This window comes from Athene noctua, chromosome Z (assembly GCF_965140245.1).
Source record: "Athene noctua chromosome Z, bAthNoc1.hap1.1, whole genome shotgun sequence".
NCBI classification, from domain to species: Eukaryota; Metazoa; Chordata; class Aves; order Strigiformes; family Strigidae; genus Athene; species Athene noctua.
This window is the reverse complement of record NC_134077.1, coordinates 28,104,814-28,126,980: the sequence shown is the minus strand read 5'-3', so window position 1 is coordinate 28,126,980 and position 22,167 is coordinate 28,104,814. Positions and strand designations below refer to the sequence as shown.

The window sequence follows — 22,167 nt, the reverse complement described above, 5'->3', positions numbered from 1 at the left end:
CAAAAGGTGAAAAATTTATAGTTCATGAGTGTTGAAGAGATATTTCTTTGATTTTAGGAGCTCTCTCCATTAAGCATCCCTCCTCAGTTACTTGCTGTACACATGCATCAACCAGCAGTAAAAAAGGGAAGCAAAATTTTTCTTGTAAGAACACATACTAGCAGTTTGAGTCTGGCACAGAAATGTGGATCACATGCAGACAGCATAAAAGCTGAGCTGTTGAGAAAAGAAAATAGTATTTTGGGAAAGAATCTGGGGAGACATGGACTGGAGATGAAAGAACAAGAAAAGAGTATGAAATCAGTAGTGATAGTTATTGTCACAGGCACTACTGTGGATTATTATGGGGAATAAGACAGCCTACAGCCACCTCCCCAAGTATTTCCATCCTTCAGCAGGTTTCCGAAAACCCACTCCCTTTTTCCAGATGTACAGCAGCCCGTTTAGAAAGCATTGTTCATGGGCTCATCTGGGCTGCCACGCAGTCAAAAGGAAAGAACTGTATCACATGTGTAGGGCCATCTGTTCAGCACATGGGCAGGCAACCTCTTACACTGCAACCACAGAGAGCAGGACAACGTCCATCCCTGCACAAAAGCTCACTTCCATGCCATGCTTAACCAACTGCACACACAGGCTGCAGGGCTGTGGGTGTATATTCATACGCTTATTTCTCAGGTGAGGAAGTATAATTTTTCTCAGTGTCTCAACACAGCAACTTTATACAATATAGTCTATGCTTTAAAAACCAACAGATTTTAAAAAGGTATTTACAAACTGGCAATAAAGTTAAAACTAGCTGCTTCACTGATTTACCTCCTGGATCTGTACATCTGTATTGACAAATCTTCCCATGACTTTTAATACATCATGTAATAATTCCTTCCCATACCTGTAAAATTGATACAAAGGTCCTTCAAACAGCATGTCAGCAAATATACTAAATTTCACCTTATTTGCATATATTCCCATTATTTAGTTATTATTTACCATGTTGGAAATACCAACAAAGCTGAAGTTTGCAGTTTAGTACTATTTTTCCCGTTTTAAGGAAGTATCATTAACATTGAATTTAGACATTTGAGCAGGATGAAACACACTAATTCCCTTTCATTTTCATTTCCCAGTAAGCTCTGGTATTTTTACTTTGGTAACGTGAATTCTTCGCTTAAAATGGATAATTTTGTGAGCCCATACAGCCAAACTGAGCTAGAAAGGCTAAACAATAATGATTCTAACAAGTGTTTCTGTTGGTATCTCGAGGATGGTGTATAAATTAATACCCACACTGTTCTTTTATTTGAAAATAATGGGTCAGTCTCCCAGAAAATTCCTCATCAGTATGGAACACAGAAGAGGTCTGTAAGGGAATAAGTTGATGTGCCACAAATCTGCTACAGCTTGCCTTTTCTAGAGTTAGCAATAAAGATACACATTTGAATGTTCCCAGATGGCTGGTCTTGGTTATGCTGCCACTAATGGCTCCCAGTGGACTCCTCTGCCACCACTGGCAGCAGGAATGTACTCTGTCACAGCCCTGCTGCTTTTCACGATTGCCAAGGAGAGAGGGTTTTCAAACAGTCATAAAAATACTTGCAATCATTACAAAAAAGTAATCTCTGGAAGGAACATCTGCACCTGGATTTTACAGCTCAAACATAAAGATGGAGGAAGAAGCCAAAGAGCCACAGAAATAAAGGGAGCCCAAAGCTGGTTGCTTATCATACCTTTCACTTAAAAGTGGCCAATTTTCTGTAACAAATTCCCAGGCTATACGGTGCCCAATATCCTTAGACACCACATATAAGATGATGATTGAAGTACAATTGGAAGAAAACAATGTATCACTGAGTCCATATTGCAAGTACCTGTTAGGAAAGAAGGTAATAATTGCACCTATCACTTGCATTTAACAGTGATGATCTGGAAATATCATGCGGTTCAGGAAAACTCCTGTCTCGACAAATACTAGAATGTGGGATGTTACATCAAATTTGGTCACTCTGAGCTGTGTATTCAGCTTGGTTTTTGTCCTTACACCTTCACCAATGTGAAATCCCCTGTTCTTCCACACTGACATTTCACTTCTCCGTAAAATGAGGGTGTAGCACATCAGGTGGATATATATGCTTTTCTTACCAGAGACAACCACTCATACCAAACAACCCTGTGGAAGGACAAACTGCTCCTCAGTTTCTGGACATTCATTTCACTGTGACAAAGATCGAGCCTAGAGAGTAAACCAGCACTGAGACACTCTGTTATGCAAAGCAGACCTGTTTATAGGGTCCCCTATAACAAGACTAAGTAACAATGGGTCTTGGATGCTTTCATGGAGCTAAGGCATGATTTCAGAAGCCCTTTATGAACTACCTGTCAATGACATCAGTGGCAATGATTGAATAAAGAGTGCCTGAATATCTTAAAAAAGTAAGTAACAATTCTCTTTGTTGCCTCAATGGATCACCTTGATAAAGGTATCTCTTGATGTATCAAGCAGCACTGTTAAAAGAGTTATCTTTTCATAAGGTCTTGCAGGCAGCTGCTTTTTAGGTAGAGTAGATGAGCTGGGTTTATCACATCTTCATGCCACCATCTTGCTTAACAGAATGGGCAAAATATATTGAGGGCAAGGAAAAGCCCAGCTTAACATTCCTCACCGCAAAATACTTTCAGGGTGGCATTCAGAAAGACAGATTGGTTTATCAGCTACTAAAGCACAGGGATGAAGGAGGTCATCACAATTCCCTGAGCATGTTGGGAACCAGTGCTAGCCTGTGCGAATGACAAAGTCAATAAAGGGCCATAGGATAGGGGGAAAATCAGCATAGCTGATTGGACACCCCTTCACAACCTATCTTAGTGTCTTCTCATATATATATTTGTTCTGTCTTCTCAAATGACCACCAGCACAAGAGCAGGTGGCTGGCAGGAGAAACATCTCTGCTACTTTCAGAGCTTCAGATCCATTGAGTTTATGCCATTTCTTGGACGATTATTCTTTAGGCCATCACAGGCAAATTTCTATCCTTTGACAAATCCTTCAGGTTATGTTACCATGCAGATTAGAGAATTCATCTTCAACATCTTTTTACTGATAAAGTGAAAAGATTTTATATGGATGTCAGTGAAAGGTAATAAATACAGTATTCTAAACTGTGTTCAGGAAGTGTCTGAAAAGCAGGTATATGGCTTAACTCTTAGTTTGCCCCACATGGAGTCAGAAGTTAGACTCAATGATCTTTGTGGATCCCTTCCAACTAGATATTCTATGATTCTGTGAAACTGGAAATTAAAAAAAACCCCCAAGTTTTCAATGTGAGTCTGCACTTCAGGTGGTAAACAGCTTGATAGTAAGTAATTTTCATTTTTGCCCTTAAACTGGGTGATTTGGCTTCCACATAAAGACTAAATAGACTATGACACTCTAATTTGGAAACAAAATAAGCACGACAGAAGGACTATGGTAAAATTATATAAAATCATAAATGGTAGGGGAAAATATCAAAGCAAATTATGGTAATTACTATTTCTTACAGTGCAGAGAGTAAGGACAGCCAATGGGTTCCAAGTTAAGAAGCAATAGAAAATAGGTTTAACACAAACCAAAAGGAAGCATGTTTTTATACAACATGCAATTATATTATGGGACGTGTTGCAATAGTCTGCTATAAAGCCTGAAGGTATAATTTTAGTTCAAAAAGGTCACTAGATATACTGACAGAAGGCAGGCCCTGTGTTAGACATGACATACTAGCTACAAGCTCAGGAAATCCATTTCTCAGGATTACCAGCATCTAGGATGTTATCCTTGTATTAAACTCACAATACTCTTCCAGTGGTCTGTAAGACACATGCTTCTGGTGCAGGCAAACATCCATCAGGTTTGCACAGTACAGTATTTAAAGATATACTCTGACCAAGGTCACCTGTAAAGTAACCATGACTCTTTGGCACAGCTCATGGCAGAGAGCAGGATGTCTTTATCTTCCTCTGTGGAGCCGGTATGGTTATACATTTCCCATGCAAAATTCCATTCTTTATCACTTCCCACTGCAACACCATAGCAACAGACTGTTCTTCTAATTAAAAAGGGAATTCTGCAAAGCAAAATATAATTAAAAGGTACTGTATTATTGTTAAGTCAAAACCAACTGTTAACACATAACTGAAATGTTTATTTACAGTTAAAAGATGAACAAGAAAGGAAATACAAAATAGCAATCTAAAAACCAGGAAATCTGATTGCCTCATTCATTATTTAAACATTTAAAAAGAATATGCTGTTTAAAGGCAAACCAGAAATGTTGTTTAGAATAGCTGGACAAAGCTATTTTGTGTACACACAGTGTCAGTGCCACTCTTTCACATCACAGTCTAGGACATGGATCACACCATTAAAGAGTGTACGGTTGCATATAAACATCATCCCAGACAAGCCTTTTCAAAGTTTCTTCAGTGAATGCAGTAGAAAGAGCCATGTGCAGTACAGCGGAAACAGAAGGGGACGTTTCTTCATGCAACAGGCAGCTTCCTTTTACTCCCACTCCAGGGGGGAGTCCTCAACATGGCAATGAATTTTATAACAAAAACTAAATGCAGACATCATCAATGTAATACTCCATGTGCAAAGGCTGAACAGAACATTTCTCCTGTGGCAATGATGTGTCCCTGACATTAAGACATTGTCAACACTTTCCAGTGACAGCACTGTATTCTACTATGCAGGCTATCCAAAAACAGCTTAAATTAATGATATTTTGGACTAATTCTCTTTAGAAGAATGGGTCCCATTGCTACAAATGAAACATTTAACTTCCCAATGGCATACTGTTAATCTACTTAGTGTTACGTAAGATCAAGTTTGTAAGCAGAAGTGTAAAAAACTATCTTGCATTTAGATCAGGAGATAGACTTGGAAAGCCAGACAAGTTACTGGTCACAAAAGCCATTCTTCAGGCCCAAAACTGGAAGCAGCAAATTCATATTTAAATATAATTTAAGAAAAATTCCTCTGAGTTTCAGTACACCGTCCTAGAGAAAACTGGGATGATACCAGCAGAAACAGACAATATTAGCCAGGAGGAAGGCTATATGATAGCAATCTTCAAAGCAAAAGGTAGACAAGTAAGTTATAAACTCTGGAAACTAAGAAGGACTAGTGGGAATAAGGGAAAAAGCTGGGTGTTTTGCATGACAGACATCGCTTCTTAAGAAGTGGAAATAAAAAATGCAGAGATTTTGATAGTCCTGTTGTGGGTGGGGGATTTCACTGACATAATAACAGAAAGTGTGAGCGTATTTCCTATTTACTGCAAAAAATAGTTTGGATTCATTTACCTGGATATGTGCTGGAACATAAGGGCTGTGCCACTGAGAATGATGCTTATTGAGACTGAGTGGTTATTTCAAGGTAAAGAATAGCCCTGTGAGGAATACTTTTATGACAAATCTTATTTGAGTTACAGGGTCTAGTAATTTGATTAATAATAATTTCATAACATTGCAGAAAGAGTCCACTGTAGGGTGATAACATAGGCTAAAACACAGATATTTATTCTGCTACTGTAGCTGTTCCAACAGTTTCAAGAAAATGTTGGTTTACTGAGCATAAAGTTGTGTGTGAAGAGCAAATAGACAAGCTCAGCAAGTTCAGCATGTATTCACATATGATGTCCTATATTCACATTCAGAATTCAAGGCAGGCTGTATGGGCAGCCTACTATGGGACGATGGTCTACTGGCTGGTGACATCTATGGTGGCCCTGAAGTGGTTTATGTTGTATAGTTCACAGATGAAGTCCACTGTGGCCCAGAGGGACTTCGGAGCTTGAGGTTATATTAGATAAGGATGGGGCTTATTAATCTTGATATTTTTTATAGGAGTGGTTGTGTGGTTTGGCATTACTGGCCTGCCAGGATTCTATCATTTCTGCATCTTGGGGAAGATGAAAAAAGCTGCTGGGGAGAAGGGTGGATTACTTTACATCATTTTCCTGAAGCCAATGCAGAACTGACATAGTGAAAATCCTACTGGGTTCCACCTGTGGCAAAACAGCTATAGTGTGCTCTTATGAATTTTGCTCTCAGAATGGAGAACATAAGAGCTTCTAAAGGGATTTGTCTGTGAAATATGAGTCAAAAGTTTATTGTGCCCTGTTCCTTTTGTGTCCAGCATACGAAAAGCCTCCCTAACTGAACAGGAACTGTGATCTGTCATTTGAAACCTAACAAGTGTCCTATCTCCTATGTTTTTTGCCTTAAAATACGATTTTTTTTTCACTTAATAAAATTCATGGTTGCATTTTTTTATATACTTCTAGCCACGTGAAGTGTGAGGCTGTAAAGTTCCTTTGAACTTATATCAGTGCCTGAAAGGACAGCAAAATTAATCTTCTTCATCTCATTCAAAACCATATCAGTTAATATATTTAACAGAATTTTCAGCTCTTCAACTCAGATAAGGTATGTAATATTGCACAAGAAAAAGAAAAATTTTAAATGTTGTTACTAGGGGAAGATAAGTGACTCTTGAAAATATCCTGAGAATTCAGCATAGCAGTGTCACTTTTAGGGTGGGCTAGTAATAATATTCTCTCTGGAACACAGCAATATATTTAGGATATGTAAATTTTTCAGTTTAACTGCAAAGCACGATGTGATTTTTATGAGGATAACAACTACAAAGCTATTTAAAAAACCACAAACATAAAAGTACAAGTTCAGTTTATTTAACCAACTACACCTATCAGTAGAGATAAAAGTAACAACAAAATATTTATTACAACTACAACAAATAAAAACGATAACAAACTTTAAATATTTACTCACCAGTGCCAATACCATTTGACTATTGCATAGAAAAACATCAAAAGAAAGAGGGAGGAAAAGAGAGTAAGAATTTCAATACATTTTAAGTTTTCTTTAACAGTGCAATACTTGAATACAGAAAGTTTGATCCTGGTGGAGCCCAGTCTCCATCCTCACAGACCAGAAACCTGACCACTAGGCTCTAATATCAGCACTAAGAACTGACCGCTGTTCCCAGCACCTATTTACATGAATAGCAATGCAATTTGATGGGCTCACAATGGTCAGATGCCTCTATCATACAAACATCATCTCATTCAGTACTGCTAAGAGAAGCTTAGAAACTGAATTGGTATACAGGATAACACCAAGGCTGTACTGCAGCAAAGGGACTGGGATATTAGCCCTAATCTGAGGTTCATCTGCTAGGTGGCTAAAGAGATTTTGGTCTTAATGGCAAAAATCTCCATCCTCCACCCTGTAAAGTCTATGTAAAAAGCAGTAATAATGAAATCATCATCAAGTTGGGATTTAGGTAAGAGGAGAGTGTTGGGGGGGCACAGTTAGGCTTAAATTTTGTCAGTTCTGTCAAGAGTAAGAGCAGTGTACAGGAGCATTTCTCATTCTGCCTCACCCATGTAAGATCACTTTAACTTTTGACCTTGCATATTCATGCACACCTCTAAGAGGACATTATCGTTCTTACTTGTACTCAGGGTTGTCCATCCATTTAGCATACAGTTCAGACGACAGGTTCAAACAGTCTTGGAGGCCTAGCCAGCATGCTGTTTGGAAAAGTTTTTCCAAATACACTCTTGAAGGGAAGCCAAAATAGCAAGAATAAAAGGTAAGTATTCCACATCTGAAGTACTTGAGTTGTGCTTGACCAGCAGTTTCAGCACATGATGCCATTAACTCAGGAGAACTTCTATTAGAAACAGTTGAGGTTTAATTTAAAGAAAAAACAAAAACAAAACCAAAAAACTACCAGTAATGGGTTTCTGACATCAATATTCATGGATATTAGTGAAGCTACCAATGTACTATAATTTTTGTGTGGTTTATATCCCTCTTGGTAGTTTTAAGAGACTAGCTGCCTCTAGTCCAAGTCACTCTGACATTCAAGACTGTGGCTGCAGTGGCCTTGAAAAATGAAATATTTTAAAGTTCTAGTGATTGATCCACAAATCACATCTGAAGTTCATTGCTGTCAGTTTTGACCCAACTAGCAGCAATCTGTTGAGTCTGTTCTCCAATAAAGAAAAGTTACCACTCAGATCATTAAACTATCATCTTTTATGCCCACTAAATAGACTGAAAATATCCTGATACTGCAGCTTCATTGCAGGTGTCATCATAAGTAACACACATTTATAGGACAGTAAAAGTAACAATTCAGTTACATTCAAATCAGTTAAGAGAATTTTCCGTGTATCTTGTAGTTAAATTTACAGAGGTAAACTGCACTGTATCAGACAGAATCACCTCAGAACAAACTTTTGAGAAAAGCACAATACTTACTGAGCAAAATAGTCATCTTCCAAAGCATCAACATTTTGACGAATAAAACCTGCATAATAATGGTATATTGGCAACATTCTCTTTAAAAGGTATTTCTTTAAAAAGAAAGGAAAGAAAAATTACTTCAGATGCAAGGTTTTATTTTACTGTATTTTTCTTTACTTACTCAGATTTACCCTATATATTTACCACTATTAATTTCTTGGCAACACAGCCCATTAAATTAAAATACAGAAATTTGGTCTAAAATTCAATACACCTGTACAACCATTCAAACTGGGAAGTTACCATTTCACACCACCAGGACCTTTGAAATCATTATGAAAGAAAACAAATGCTCATTCTTAGAGAAAAAGAGAGAAAAGAACTTCTCAATAGAAAATACTTTGTTCTTCTTGCGTAAACATACCTTTACTTTTAGAGATTAAGAGAACTACGATTGTGGGATTGTACTTTAAACAAAAGTGAAATCTTCTTCAAATAGAAGTCAAGGAAATAAATAAGACAGTATCATCTCAGATAGCTCAAATATGGGAGGGGATCACCTCATTTAGTATCCAAACCCAGTTTCTTCCTTCTCTCCATGAAAATGAACTGGAAGGCAGTACAAACCACAGAGCACATACATACTATATGCCCTTTATACATAGCAGTGTTACTCCCATTACTACTATTTCCTACTGACTGATAGCTGTATTTTCCAGATCCTCAGTTTTCCAAAAACCTAGGATCAACTTTAATATAAAGAATGTGAATATATTTCTGCTCAAGAATCTATTATATTTATCACTGACTAATATATACAAATATATACAAATAAGTACCTCCTTCTATTTAAAAAGAAGTTGACAAAATCATGCAAAGGGAATGACAAGAACTATGACTCATCACAGTTATCACTACATTCTTGAGAATTTAAAAAGCATTCATTTTAGCCTGATTTATTTAAATGGTCTAGTATCTTTACCAACTAACAAAAAAGGTGATACCTTTAAAAGGGGATATACTTCATAGCTCTTCAGAGTACTTTCTAAATCCTCAGGTACTAGGTTTAGCAATACCACATTCCATATGAAGAGTTCATCTTCTCTGGCAAGGTACCTTGTCAGTTCAAGAGCTGTTTCAATCTGAATGTATCCAAACCTATTTGAAAATAAAAAACCTCATACTTGAGCATACCTATTGACATTAATTACCTGCCACGAATATCTATTTATGAAACTGACAATAAGACTGCATGAAGAGTGACCTAGAAGTCACAATAATAAAAAATAAAAAATAATATAAATATGGTACAAATTAATATATAGTCAAATTATTAAATAATATGAATGTATTATTTCTATCAGATATCATATATAATTATTTAAATGCTAATTATTCCAATCATATGATTATATATAATAAATCTCTTAAAAATAATATAGATATTTAAATATAATCTAAAGAAGTATATATTTTTAAATGGTGCTTTTTAAGACTTGAACTCTCAAAACATTTATTACATAGCACAGTGCCACAACCAAAGTAGTAGCACAATCATGGCAGTATGCAGACTGTATTCTGCTTGTGTATGCAGGATACATTATAGGCACATTTACAGATGCATCAGTCTCACTAGAATAAAATGAAGGAAAAGAGCACTGTTTTGAGTTATAATACATTTGTTTTTTATTGCTAAACAACATATTTTCATTATCAGTTCTTTTGTGGAATGTACATTACTGTAAAAACAATTCAATTCACAGGCATGGTATTTGTGGAATGAACAACTTCAGCTTGGCACTTCTGTGCCTCAGTGTGGAATTAGCACCAATTAATTTTTTCCCCAATAGAACTCCAATTCAAGACCCTCTTCTCCAGAACAGAAACAACACTTCTAGTGTCCTTACACAGGAGCACAGTTCTATATTTCATTTACATTCCTTATTAATTTTGAGCTCTCTTATGAGGCTTTTGTAAGAGAGGATGAATTGGAATTCTTTCCTCCTCTCAGAGCTACCTCCACAGGGTCTGAGGGTGGGCAGTATGCTTTGGCCACCTCCTCCCTGATCACCCACATCATAGGTGTCTGATGCTTTTGCGATCTCTGGTATGTTTGAGGCATAGACATATTTATCGCTTCTTCAGATCCCTACAGTACTGCTGACCTCAATAGCACCACAGACATGAGCAACCGAGTCATCCATCAGCAAAGGAAATGAAGGAGGTCTTAAGAGAGATGCAGGACAGCACAGCTGAGATAGCCCAGAATAAATAAAGGAAAGTTCAGAGTGTTCAATTCACAATTTAGCCCCTAAAAAACTAATGACAGTGTCATATTTAAAATATTTCTTAAAAGAGTTGGAACAAAAATTAAAATGAAATTTTGAAAGAAATCACTCAGCACTGGCCAAAGAATGGATTAAATACTTAACTCCCCCACTGTTTTGTCAAAACAGTTGTCCTGATGAGGTACATATGGGTAGGAATGAATGAAGCAGAAGTAGCAATGTTGAATGCAATCATGTAGTTTAATAATGTTCTATGACATATTCGAAACATACTTACTGGGTCAATGCAAAAACATCATCTATCAGCTGGAACCTGCTGACAGCGGGAATAGCCTGCAGAAAACATTCATGCGGCGTTAATAGATCTAAACACGTCATTAGGAGTTTAAAAAAGCTTTACTATGCCTCAGAAGGATGAGACAAGTGCATAACAGTTTTCCCAAGGCAAAATTTTCTACAAAACATCATAAAATGGATCCTGCATTTTAAACTGAAATTATGTATGTGCTTTTAGGGACATTTATATACATAAATATACAGTGACATAATATATTTTTATATTTTATACACATACATAAAGCATGGAAATTCAAGACCCCTCTGACTTGCACGCTGTAATGAAAATTAAAATATGGAAACATTACATTTCCTAAAAATATCCTGGTTATATAATTTTGGTTCATTTTTTTTTTTCCTTTTGAGGCTTCAGTTCAGAATACATACTCAAATTTGTCAAGAGTAGAGTGTCTGGTACTAGAATGAACTAAATGATCAAGGTAGAGCCATGGGTGAACCCCTGCTCACAGCTCATGTTCTTGCAAGTACTGCTGGTCCTTCCTCGTCTCCTTCCATGTCCTTTCACCTCAACTGCTGCTCAAGTGAACCTTCCCACTGACTGGTGCCGAAAACCGGCAAGTGAGCACACACCTAATTTCCTGCTTAGATTTGCTGTGAAAGAAAAAAGCCTAGAAAAAAGCCAGTGTTTGTTAGAAAGGTTGAACCACACCGCATGCTCTGATCAGGCTCACGTCCAGACCTTCTGGAGAAATCCTCTGACTGCGCTGATTAATATTATGCTGAAAGTTTACATTCTATCACCTGTGTTTCCAAAACCAATGAGCTGACATTACTACCAGAGCCTCTGGCTTACTCCAGGGTTAAGCAACATTAAATAATTATGCAACCCCCCTACACAGCCACATGTATAGGCTGTTCTGTACTGCTTTCATCTTCAGACCAAGCTGTGGCAAGTCAGAGGTGGGATGAAATCCACTCAGAGTTACAAGGTCTACAGAGTACTGAAAGAGCCAAAGAAGAACCGACTGGAACTTTTCTTCTAAGAAAATCTCCACCAAAAGAGAACCCCAAGCCAAACAAAAAATCAAATTGTGGTTTTTTTTTTTTTAATTTCAAATGTCACTGGCAGAAATATTGTGGCTTGATGAAACATGTAAATAAAAAGCTTTCTCCCAGCTTTCCTTCTCTATGGTTACCTAACAGCAGATAGAGCTTAGTCACACATCCATACCGATAACCCTTCACGTCAAATTTAAGAGATTGGAAGAACCACAAGCTGTTAAGACAGCTTTGAAGACAGAATGCCATCTCATGTAAAGTTATTTTTCAGGCTTATGTGAAACTATTTGGCCCCATTCCTCTTCCATCACCAAGGCTACCAGTGACTTCAATGGTGCAATAGTAAACTGTTTCTTCCTATGTGGCTGAGTTTCTCATTAGTCCAGGTTTTCATCAGTGTGATTACTGTTAAGAAGTGCAGAAGGAAATACATGGGAAGAATCTGTTTATAAGTTTGAGAAAACAAATGTGATCTTACCTTTGGATCATTTTCAAGTAAGCGTGCTAATCTTTTTAAGTTTAATTGATCATAGTTCACTCTGTAGTAGCCACTTAAATTTACATTTAGCAGAATCCAGTCATATTCTGACTCCAATACTTGCATTTCAGGAAACACTTCTGTAAAGTGACACTAAAATGTATCATTTAATTTTCTCAGCACTGCTAAATTCTCCTGCATTTATAACACTGGACTCAGTATCCTTTAAGTCACAAGTCTGAGGTTGGACGCAAAGAGAATCCCCCAGAAGCTCAGTGCATTTGTGATCTCTGCTCTGCACAACAGAAGAACTTCAACAAGCAACCCCTTAGGTACAAAGAACCTTGAGATGGCAAAGGGGAGGCTGAGGACCCACTTTGCTCCGACCCTTTAGCTCACAGGCAGCTGGGAGAATTCAGAAAGGTTACCCAAGAATAAACAGTCTGGATGAGGAGCAGTATCCTCACATGCATGCTATAAGGTATGCACCCCCAGCAAGCCTGCTGCTCCCAGTGCTGCTCCAAAAACCACTACTCAGTACCTTATGGAAGAACTGACCACCTACCAGTATTCACATAAATGGATATCAAGGAAAACAGAACAACTAAGTTTATCAAGAGACAAGTAATAGAAAAATTTTATTTTACATAAAATAGTCCTGTAGCATTTTTGAGTTACATCACTCACTAAAGGCCTCCTTCTGCAGTCCCATGTCATCTCACTACTATCTATTTTATGTGTGCTTGTCTGATTACTTGCTCCTGATAGCCTACAGTGTATCTGAAGGAGCCAGTGCAGCCCTGGAAGGCTCTAAGCTGCCTCATCAGAAGAGGAGTCAAAAGCAGCTTTAACTGGCAACAATCATCCTGGTTTAAGAAGGCAAACTCTCTTAAGACAATCAATATTGGTGAGTAGTCTAGACCCAGCACTGCTTCACTCTGAATAGAAGACTAAGACTTCAATGTGTTGTGACAAAGCAAGTACTACAGGATTCATCCTCAGTCATATTCACAAGTTGAATGAGATGGAAAAGTGGCCTATGACAGATAGTGGCTCAATTTAAAAACAGTGTGGGTGGCTAGAATATGGCACTAGCAGTACTTCCCCTATAATGGCATATTGGTTCAATGCTCTGTTAATCATCAGGAGTACTTTTAGATGCAGCTAAAATATCAAAATGCTCCTCCACACCCCAGGCTGAGCTAAACATGTTCTACCATAACCGCACCATCTTCCTACTGTATCTTTTTTTTGCTGTGCATATGTCTCACTCAGAGACAGTGACCAACACAATTCCATGTGCAGAAGCTAAGTATGTACACATAAGTATGTACACTGCCTGAGGACCTATAAACCAACGGGATGGGCTTTTCACACTGTACAGCACAGCATTGAATGAACATGCCTGGCTGCTGATAGCAGCCAAGCTTGGAGCTTGGAAGATAAAACTTAACCTATTTAGAAGTAAGATAAATTAGCTCCTGCAGAGCTCTTTGCAGGAAAAATACACACATGCAAAATCAGTTTTGAGATGTTTCCTCTTCATGTATTGTCATGTCACTGCAGCAACTATTCCAAAGTTCAAGTTATAAGTGTACATTGTACCAAATCCCTCATTCTCATTTACCAAAACCATTCTGATAAACACTTCTGAGTGACAACATAACAGTTCTCTTCCACAAGCCATTTTTCAGTATCATAGGAAAAAAATGGTAACTGAATTTGAAATTACCTTTATCATTTCTACCTTTGTAAGAAACTATTTTGTTTATTTATGTATCAAAACGTCAAAAAGAATATTAATTTTTTTTCACCTTAAAACATGAATGCAAGTTCCTTCACTGAATAGTGTCTGGTAAGTTTGATACATGGCTTTCAAATACAAGTGGAATGTGTTTTAAAGGTTGAATTTCTACTTTATTGTAGTCCCTTCAGCCAGATGCAACATAATGGTTTTTTTAGTAACTTCTTTAGCTCTGAAGTCACATGATGGGTGAGGAAACAGAATTGGTATCACTTCAATAATACAGGCTTAGTACATGACTAGTCCTTCCAAGCAAGTGCTGCATAACAATGCTTTTCTGCAATTTTCTGATTTTTCACGGTAGCAATCACTGGTTTATCTAACTGTAAAGCATTCAAAGGAATAAACTTCCAATGTTTGCTTATTTACTTGTCTATATACGGTGAAATGATCACTGAAGCTGTCTTGATCCCTCTGCCTGAAAGAGGGAAAGTAGTTTTTAACCACTGCAAACAGAGGGTGGAGAGCTGCAATATGCACATAGCATACTGTAGTTTTGCTCTTAAGCTTTCCGCAAACACATCAGTCTCTGCATCTCCTTGTAACTGATTCGAAACCTGATGGGAGTTCAGGGCTGACTTTCCAAAGAAAAATGACTACCCCATTCTAATGACTACATTTCTTCCTTCTCAAAAAGAATATAGCTTTTTCTTAGAAAGCACTGAAATGAGAAATAACTTTTTTTTTTTTTTTTGTTATGATTGGGACATGCCCATAAACTTACTTTTCTATTATAAGTCTTTAAAACTTTAAAAAACCCTATTCTTTTGATAAAAGTATTTTTGCATTTAATTTGCATAAACAAATGAAATTAAACACTGTTGAAAATATTCATTTTCTGTTTTATAGATATCCCTGTATGACAACGTTGGGTCACACCATGCATCTGGTTTTAATTTTTTCAGTCTTGTATCTGCTACTTGAGCTAATCATTTCACAGCTGAGATCCTACCTATACTCAAAAGCTGTCATTAACATCAGTGAGATCTGCTGGGGTATACAAAAGCATGAGGAGCTAAGAGTTTGGATTCATGTAGAAAATGACAAAATCAAAATTATTGTGGAAATCTCTACACATAATATGCATTCTACCATATTATTAAAAACATACACTATAGTTTGATGCAACACAGGAAAAAACAATATATTAACCTATTTAAAAATCTATTGCTCTCGTAACATAAAATCAGCATAACAGACAAACAGACATTTCTGTCAAAGTTTTATTTCCCTATTCAACTCAAATACATCCTCTATAGAAGTTAGGTGTGTTTTTATCAGCTTGGTTTTAGTATGTGTGAACAAATACTTACTGCTGCTTTTATCTAGCCACATTAAGGGTTGTGATGATCCATTTCTCATCCAAGAAATAGGAATAATCCATGTGTTACTTAACAAAAAAAGAGATAATATAATCAATTCTTATGCTTAAAAAAACCCCTCTCAGCTGATGCTAAACTAGATTGCCAATGAGTTCCTTCTTAGAAGAATCCCCATCTACCTTCTCTTCTCTGACGCACAAAACTTCACCAGATGGTGATACTTGTGCTGGATCAGCACTTTGGTTGATCAAAGCTAAGGGAGCTTTATCATGGCTTTAAATAGGCACTCATGTCTAGAATATTGTTTAATGCTAGGTATTTGAAAAATGCTGTATCTCTGTGCTGTGGCTTTCCTTTTTCAGGCAATAATTTTATTCTCCTCACTACAGCTCCTGTATTTTTGGGGAAAGTAAAGCTCCTTTTCAGAAGGGTATCTACTAAAAAAGGCCCCAGGCAAGCAATGCAGCTACAGTTCTGACAACTGTAATTTCCTTTCTGAGGGGATGTAAAGCTCCTGTCAAAAACAGATGAAAGCTTCAAAATCCTGAAAAGTTCTGTAATACATGTCCTGGATTTTCTTACTTTCACATGATATTGCCCCTTGCTAAGTACAGTAAAGGAACATTTGTAACACAGAACACCTTATCTAGGCTAGCCAAAAACACTCAATGACCTAACACTCTCCTATTCCTGGAGCCTGGGAACAAAGGAAACTCTGTGATGCTCATCAGAATCGCTTTTGGCTGTTTGTATGACCAGCAATAGCAGCCAGGGAAAAACTGCTTTGGCTTTTACTCTCCTTTATACTTTTTCCCTGTGTGAGAACTCATCTCATGGGCCCTGTCCATGCACCCTGGTGCTTATGACAACCACTCAATTTCAAGAAAATTCAAACCCTAGTCATGAGTTTCCAAAGTGGGTGACCAAAGGCAGCTCCTTCTAACACCATTTTTAGGTATCCAAAGAAACAGCACAGCTTTCAAGAGCACCAGGCACTCAACAATGGTCACTGCAGGAACTTTAGACCTGCATGTCAGGTACTCAGCATTTCCTGAGAAAGGGATCATTTATGTAAATATGTTATTAATTTATGTAATTATGTTATACATTAAATGCAACCCCTTTATAGTTGCCAAGCAGAAGAGACTGGGAATACGTGCACTGGAAAGAAGCTACAGCATGGTTCGCTGAAGTCCCCAGTCCATACAACTAAGGGATGAGGAAAGAAGAAAATGCCAGACAAAACACCTGCCGTGCAACCTATTCATGGCCTGTGCTTACAGAACCATTATGTGGCTGAAAAAGTCACTGCTCCAGAGGGAAGCAATCTTCTGGCAGAACAAGAGGCTTGAAGAACTATTGCAAACTCCTGTCTCAAACTTGTCTTACTTGACAGCTCATGACAAGAAAAAGCATAACATTAAAAATCAGATGGTCAAAACATAATGTTCTTAACTGAAAAGTTTCCTGCAAAAAATAGTATATAAACTTATAATAAAAACACAAGCCAAACATACTTGTAAGAATCAGTACTGTTTTCATTTTTTTTATCAAGAAATTGTTCTTGACTGATTGTGCCAGTGGTTAGATTTAATGTTAAAACTGGAAATCCATTTTGGCACGTCCAAGAATCCATTATTTGTTTTACAGATGCTGGCAAACGAACTTCATCCTGTGCATCTATGACCTGCAAAAGAATCAAGAATTAGAAATATATACAATAAGTAGGTACTTACTTATATTGCTTCAGCAACACTCTATGGGTTGTTCTAACAGAGAAAATAGAACTGTATAGAGACCATGTAACTGCTTAGCACTTTGCTGGTCTGTGATTCATGCAATAAAACCAGCAGTAGCTGGTCCAAAGGACATTACTGACATTATAATAAAGGCAGCGTAAGTCTTTTCCGGAATTATGAAATACTGCGATGATATTTCTCATTCTTACAATCTGACTGCTAACGTTTCTCTTTTTAGTGTTAAAATACATCCCTGCATGGCTAACAGACTCAGTTTATTAATTTAATTTAAACAAAGCTATTGGAACACAAAGATTTTTAAGTGACTATCTAATGAACAAACTGAATAGTAAAGACAAACTAAAAAAGATACTAAGCTAGAGTCCAACTAGTGTGAACTGGTACAGTCTCTGTTGGCTTAAAAGATGTGACACCCTTGCACATCTGAAATTGTGGCACTCTCGTTCTTAATCTGGGTCTACAACACAATAGAAGCCTTCTTTAGAGGAATGGGAAAGTGGAATTTTAAAAAATAAACCTATTATTAGCACCTGTTTTCTTATTCACATTTCTGCCAAAACCAGCAAAGGGTGAAATGCTGAGCTACTGCTCGGGGTATAGACTTTATTGGTTATGTGACATACCAGCATCTTTGATCACCAAGCCCAAAGCATCACGCACTGTGATCTGGGAAAACTTAAGATCCAGAAGAACAGGCTATGCAATTTCATGTAGGCTTAGACATTTCCATGAAACCCCAAACTCCACCTGGCCCTGATTTCCCATCTCATCTCTCTACTCATTGTACTCAGCTCCACTGATCTCAGGTGCAATAAAGCAGGCAAATAAACACTTCTGAAGACGTTAGCTAAAGAGCCAGCAAAGCAAATTTTATGCAAGAGAAAGACTGCGGTAGGGATTGCCAAATTCCAGTGCAGTCTTCTACAAGCACTATATGCCCTAAATTTGGACTGTGCCAAACACCACAGCAAGAATACTAGAAATAAAATGAGTACCATCTGTATGTGGGTCCAGAGATCATCCTGGTTAGCATTTGAGAATGAAAATTCTTTCAGATATGACTGCATGGAAACAAACAGAAGCATTAGAATTCATGAGGGTTCCATGAAACACATCAGCAAGACAAACAGAAATTTGTACAACTGTAATTTTCAAGCTTACAAATCAAGATGAAGGTATTAGTTTTTCAAACTTACAGTAAGTGCTCTGATAAACAGCTTCTCAGTCAGGAAACTAGAAAGCATCCAAGTAACAGAAGCCCCCTGGAGTACAAAAAAAAAAAATCTATGAGAAAACATAGATTATTATTGCAATTATTATTGCAATATTTTTTCAAGCTAAATTCCAGAGAAGTTAGTCAGGCTACTCCTACACTTCATATTTCACAGACGTTAAAAATGTTTTCACCATTTCCTTCATAGCCAAATAGATATGCAACATCCAACAAACTTATGTGTGCACAGAAACAGATTCTGAATGACAAAACAACCTAAAAAAGCATCATAATTCAACAGTTTCTCAAATCTAGTTTGTACCATTAGTTTAGAATACACAAGAAACAGGAAGAATTTTGTATTTTTAACCTTGTTGTATGTGATGCTGTCAAACAGAGACATTAAAGAAAATGAGCCTTTGATCTTGTCTTCATTTTCTGACAGTGATCGAACTCCTATTTCATTGTCCTCCCTTAAGACAGGTTGTACAACATGATCATAAAAGATTTTATCCTGCAAGACAAATATAAGTGATCTGAACAGGAAATACTTATTCTCAGAAGAGAATGCAGATTATGGGTTTAGGACTAATAGAAATAGTCTGTCAATAAACAAGGAACGATCCTTTTCCCCTCCTCCCTAACTCTCCAATGAAGTAAAAGGGACTTTATAACCAATCCTAACGTTTTCCACATGCAACATTAGTCATCAGTGAAAATTTTACACCTGAGAAGACTGTGGGCTTGGGCCTGACAAAGACAGTTACAGTGCAATCCTCAGGGAACAATAAATCCACTACAATCATCAGCAAATGAACAAATACTAAAAACTTATTTAGACCTGTAAGCCATTAATATGGTAGCATTTTCCTCTTAAATTCTGTTTCTCACCCTGAGGAGTAACCTAAAAACTAAGCTACTGAGGGTTGCAAGGTTTAACTATGCAGCACTCTGCTGTCACCTGGTGAGAAACATGGAGGGAAAATGGCTCCTTTGGTGTAAATAGTGAAGTTGTCTTTTTGTCAAATGATGATTCAACTTCCCCCAGCTGAGTATCTGTCCTAAGATGGGATGGAAAATGACATAATTACAAAGGTAAAGGAAAATCCTAAATTTTTTAAACACTGCAGGCTACTTTGAGCACTTCTACTTCTCAAGGAGAAGAACACAGGCTTTCAATTAATGGAATAAAATTTCTTGACCAGTTACTCTCCTTGGGAAAAGCCAGTAAATTTAACTTTCAGGGTTCAATTTGTAATTGGGTGGTGATTTGTGGCACAAAGTCTAGTTGGAGGCCAGTAACTAGAAGTGTATCCCAGGGGCAAATATCAGGTCCAGTCCTGTTTAACATGTTCATTAATGATCTAGACGATGGGAGAGGTTGTACCCTCAGCAAGTCTGCAGATGACACAAAACTGGGAAAAGTGACTGATACACCAGAGGGTCATGCTGCCATCCAGAGGGACCTGAACAGGCTCGAGAAATGGGCTGACGAGAACCTCATGACGTTCAACAAGGGGAAGTGCAAAGTTCCAAAGGTGAGGGCACTGTGCACAGACATTTATGACTGCGCAGCCAAGTGCACCTTCATCTCAATTAGCAATATCTATCCTCCTGTCTCAGATTTTAATGATGGATGGAGTTTTCCAATATGCTATGGGATTTATGCTTATTCCCATTTGGGTGGAATGGGAAGGAGTTTGACTCTGCTGTCAGATTAGCTACATGCATTACATTTGCCTTAGCTACAACCAGACATCCCTGGACCCAGTGGGGTAAACAGACTCAAAACAGCCCAGCTTAGTCACTGCCTGGTAAAGACACCTGAGGCATGGGATACTTGGAAAAGAGTCTGGACAGGCAGGGAAGCAAACCATCAGCTACAGGACCCAGGACAGAAAGCTGCATTTGCTACAGACAGATCTATGGCAAAACACCAACTCTTTGTCACTGCAGAATCCAGACGTCCTCTGCTTTAGCTGTTGAAGAGCTGTGTATGATCACAGTCCTCAGCAGATGGAGACCCTTCAGGGAACAGTCAAGACCTGTTGGTATTTCTGAGGGGAATTAAGTTAATAATACACAGTTTAATTAAATCCCACTTCCTGTACCTTCATTTTCTTCATACATGCTGGAACTTTACTACTTTAGCTTATTTCAGTAAGCATTAGTACTTACCAGTGGAAGCTTGGGTTCAACAAAGGTAGCTCCCAGGTACTCAAAGTAAGACGACAGTCCCTCATTAAGCCACAGGTCATTCCACCAGTTCATTGTAACCAGATTTCCAAACCACTTAAACAGAAAGAAAAAATATCTCAACATCTCTTTGGACTGCTGTTTTCATTTTTGCAGGTTAAACACACATATCTATGCTGAAGTAAGTTTGTTTAATGTGTACACTCAATTGAATAAAATGCTGGACATTCCTTCAGATAGTGAAAATTCAGTAGAAAAATATGCACCTTGGAAAAAGTCAGAGGTTCAGGGCAGTTATGTTTTAATTACTTCATCTACAATTTCATACCATGAGTACGGATGTCAGTGATTTATGTCATTCTTTTACTCCATTTAATTTTAAACACTTACCAATAAGAGTTAAATATCTAAAAGATCTTATCAGGTTATGATTAAAAGTAGGGCATTTATCAAGCAATTACAAAAACATTTTTCCATGTTCTTAACAAAAGGAAATTGTCAGGGGAATGATAAACAGAACTAGAGAAAAAAACATTTTCAAAATCAGCAAATTCCTATCTTGGCAAGCAATGAAACTTCCACAACAGCTCCTACATGCTCATATTTGACAGTTCATATTCAACAAAAACTGATCTCTTGTGGATTATTATTTTATTTGGTAATTCTCAAAAACCTGAACTACAACTTTGTTTTAAAATAGGGTTTAATAGAGTACCAACATTTGTTTTATTGACCTGCAATAAAAACACTGCTCATCTGAAGGTCTGAAAAGTTGCAGACCTTGTCAGAAGGGCATACAAGTGCACTAGCCAAGTTAAATACTTTAGCTAACTTTGTTGACTAAGTGCAAACAGTTGTTGCTCTGGCAAACAACAGTAAATTAAACATAGTCAATAAAAAAGTGAAACTGCATGATCATTCCAAACCAGATAAGAAAAATTTTGAAAATCTCCATGAAAACTGGGCAAACATCCAGCTACAGTGTAAAATGTGTTCATGTTAATTTTGTTCTATCATACCATAGGCTGTTTCTTACAGAAAAACAAATACCTTTTACAATATGTACATGCACTTCCACTACAAACAAATACTTATGAGGTCCATTAATTTTCCCACCAAAGTACTAAGTATACTGTATATAGAGAGCACTGGGTCATTCCTACAGTATTTTCTAGTATGTCTTACTGTGTAAGAAAAAAGACGAGTAGCCTGTTAACAGTTTTGTATCAATGAGTCCTGTGCAATCAGTATCCAGTTTGTAATATGACAAAATCTGTCAATATTTTTAACATTGATTTAGCAGTGGAACATACAGTCTTTCAGTAGTTTCAATAGTCTTTCAGTACTCTAGTGCTCACACCCTCTACTGTCAAGCCACTTTTTTTCTTCTACTAATCAGTGATTGCATCACCAGCAACAGGAAAAAAACCAACT

The 22,167-nt window shown here is 37.3% G+C and overlaps 1 protein-coding gene across 1 annotated transcript in view; it reads right to left on the bottom strand.

The window, feature by feature from the left end:
- The window catches only part of LVRN (laeverin), a 36,980-nt gene that overhangs the window by 965 nt on the left and 13,848 nt on the right, over positions 1–22,167 (bottom strand). Inside the window, exons 6-19 of the mRNA XM_074931783.1 lie at positions 20,716–20,829; positions 18,908–19,051; positions 18,521–18,586; positions 18,320–18,385; positions 17,098–17,251; positions 15,556–15,663; positions 12,439–12,578; positions 10,882–10,937; positions 9,321–9,474; positions 8,332–8,426; positions 7,517–7,624; positions 3,930–4,100; positions 1,728–1,868; positions 817–892 (exon numbers count right to left, since the gene is read on the bottom strand). Coding sequence (XP_074787884.1) covers positions 817–892; positions 1,728–1,868; positions 3,930–4,100; positions 7,517–7,624; positions 8,332–8,426; positions 9,321–9,474; positions 10,882–10,937; positions 12,439–12,578; positions 15,556–15,663; positions 17,098–17,251; positions 18,320–18,385; positions 18,521–18,586; positions 18,908–19,051; positions 20,716–20,829 — 1,593 coding nt within the window. The remainder of the gene's footprint in view (positions 1–816; positions 893–1,727; positions 1,869–3,929; positions 4,101–7,516; positions 7,625–8,331; positions 8,427–9,320; positions 9,475–10,881; positions 10,938–12,438; positions 12,579–15,555; positions 15,664–17,097; positions 17,252–18,319; positions 18,386–18,520; positions 18,587–18,907; positions 19,052–20,715; positions 20,830–22,167) is intronic.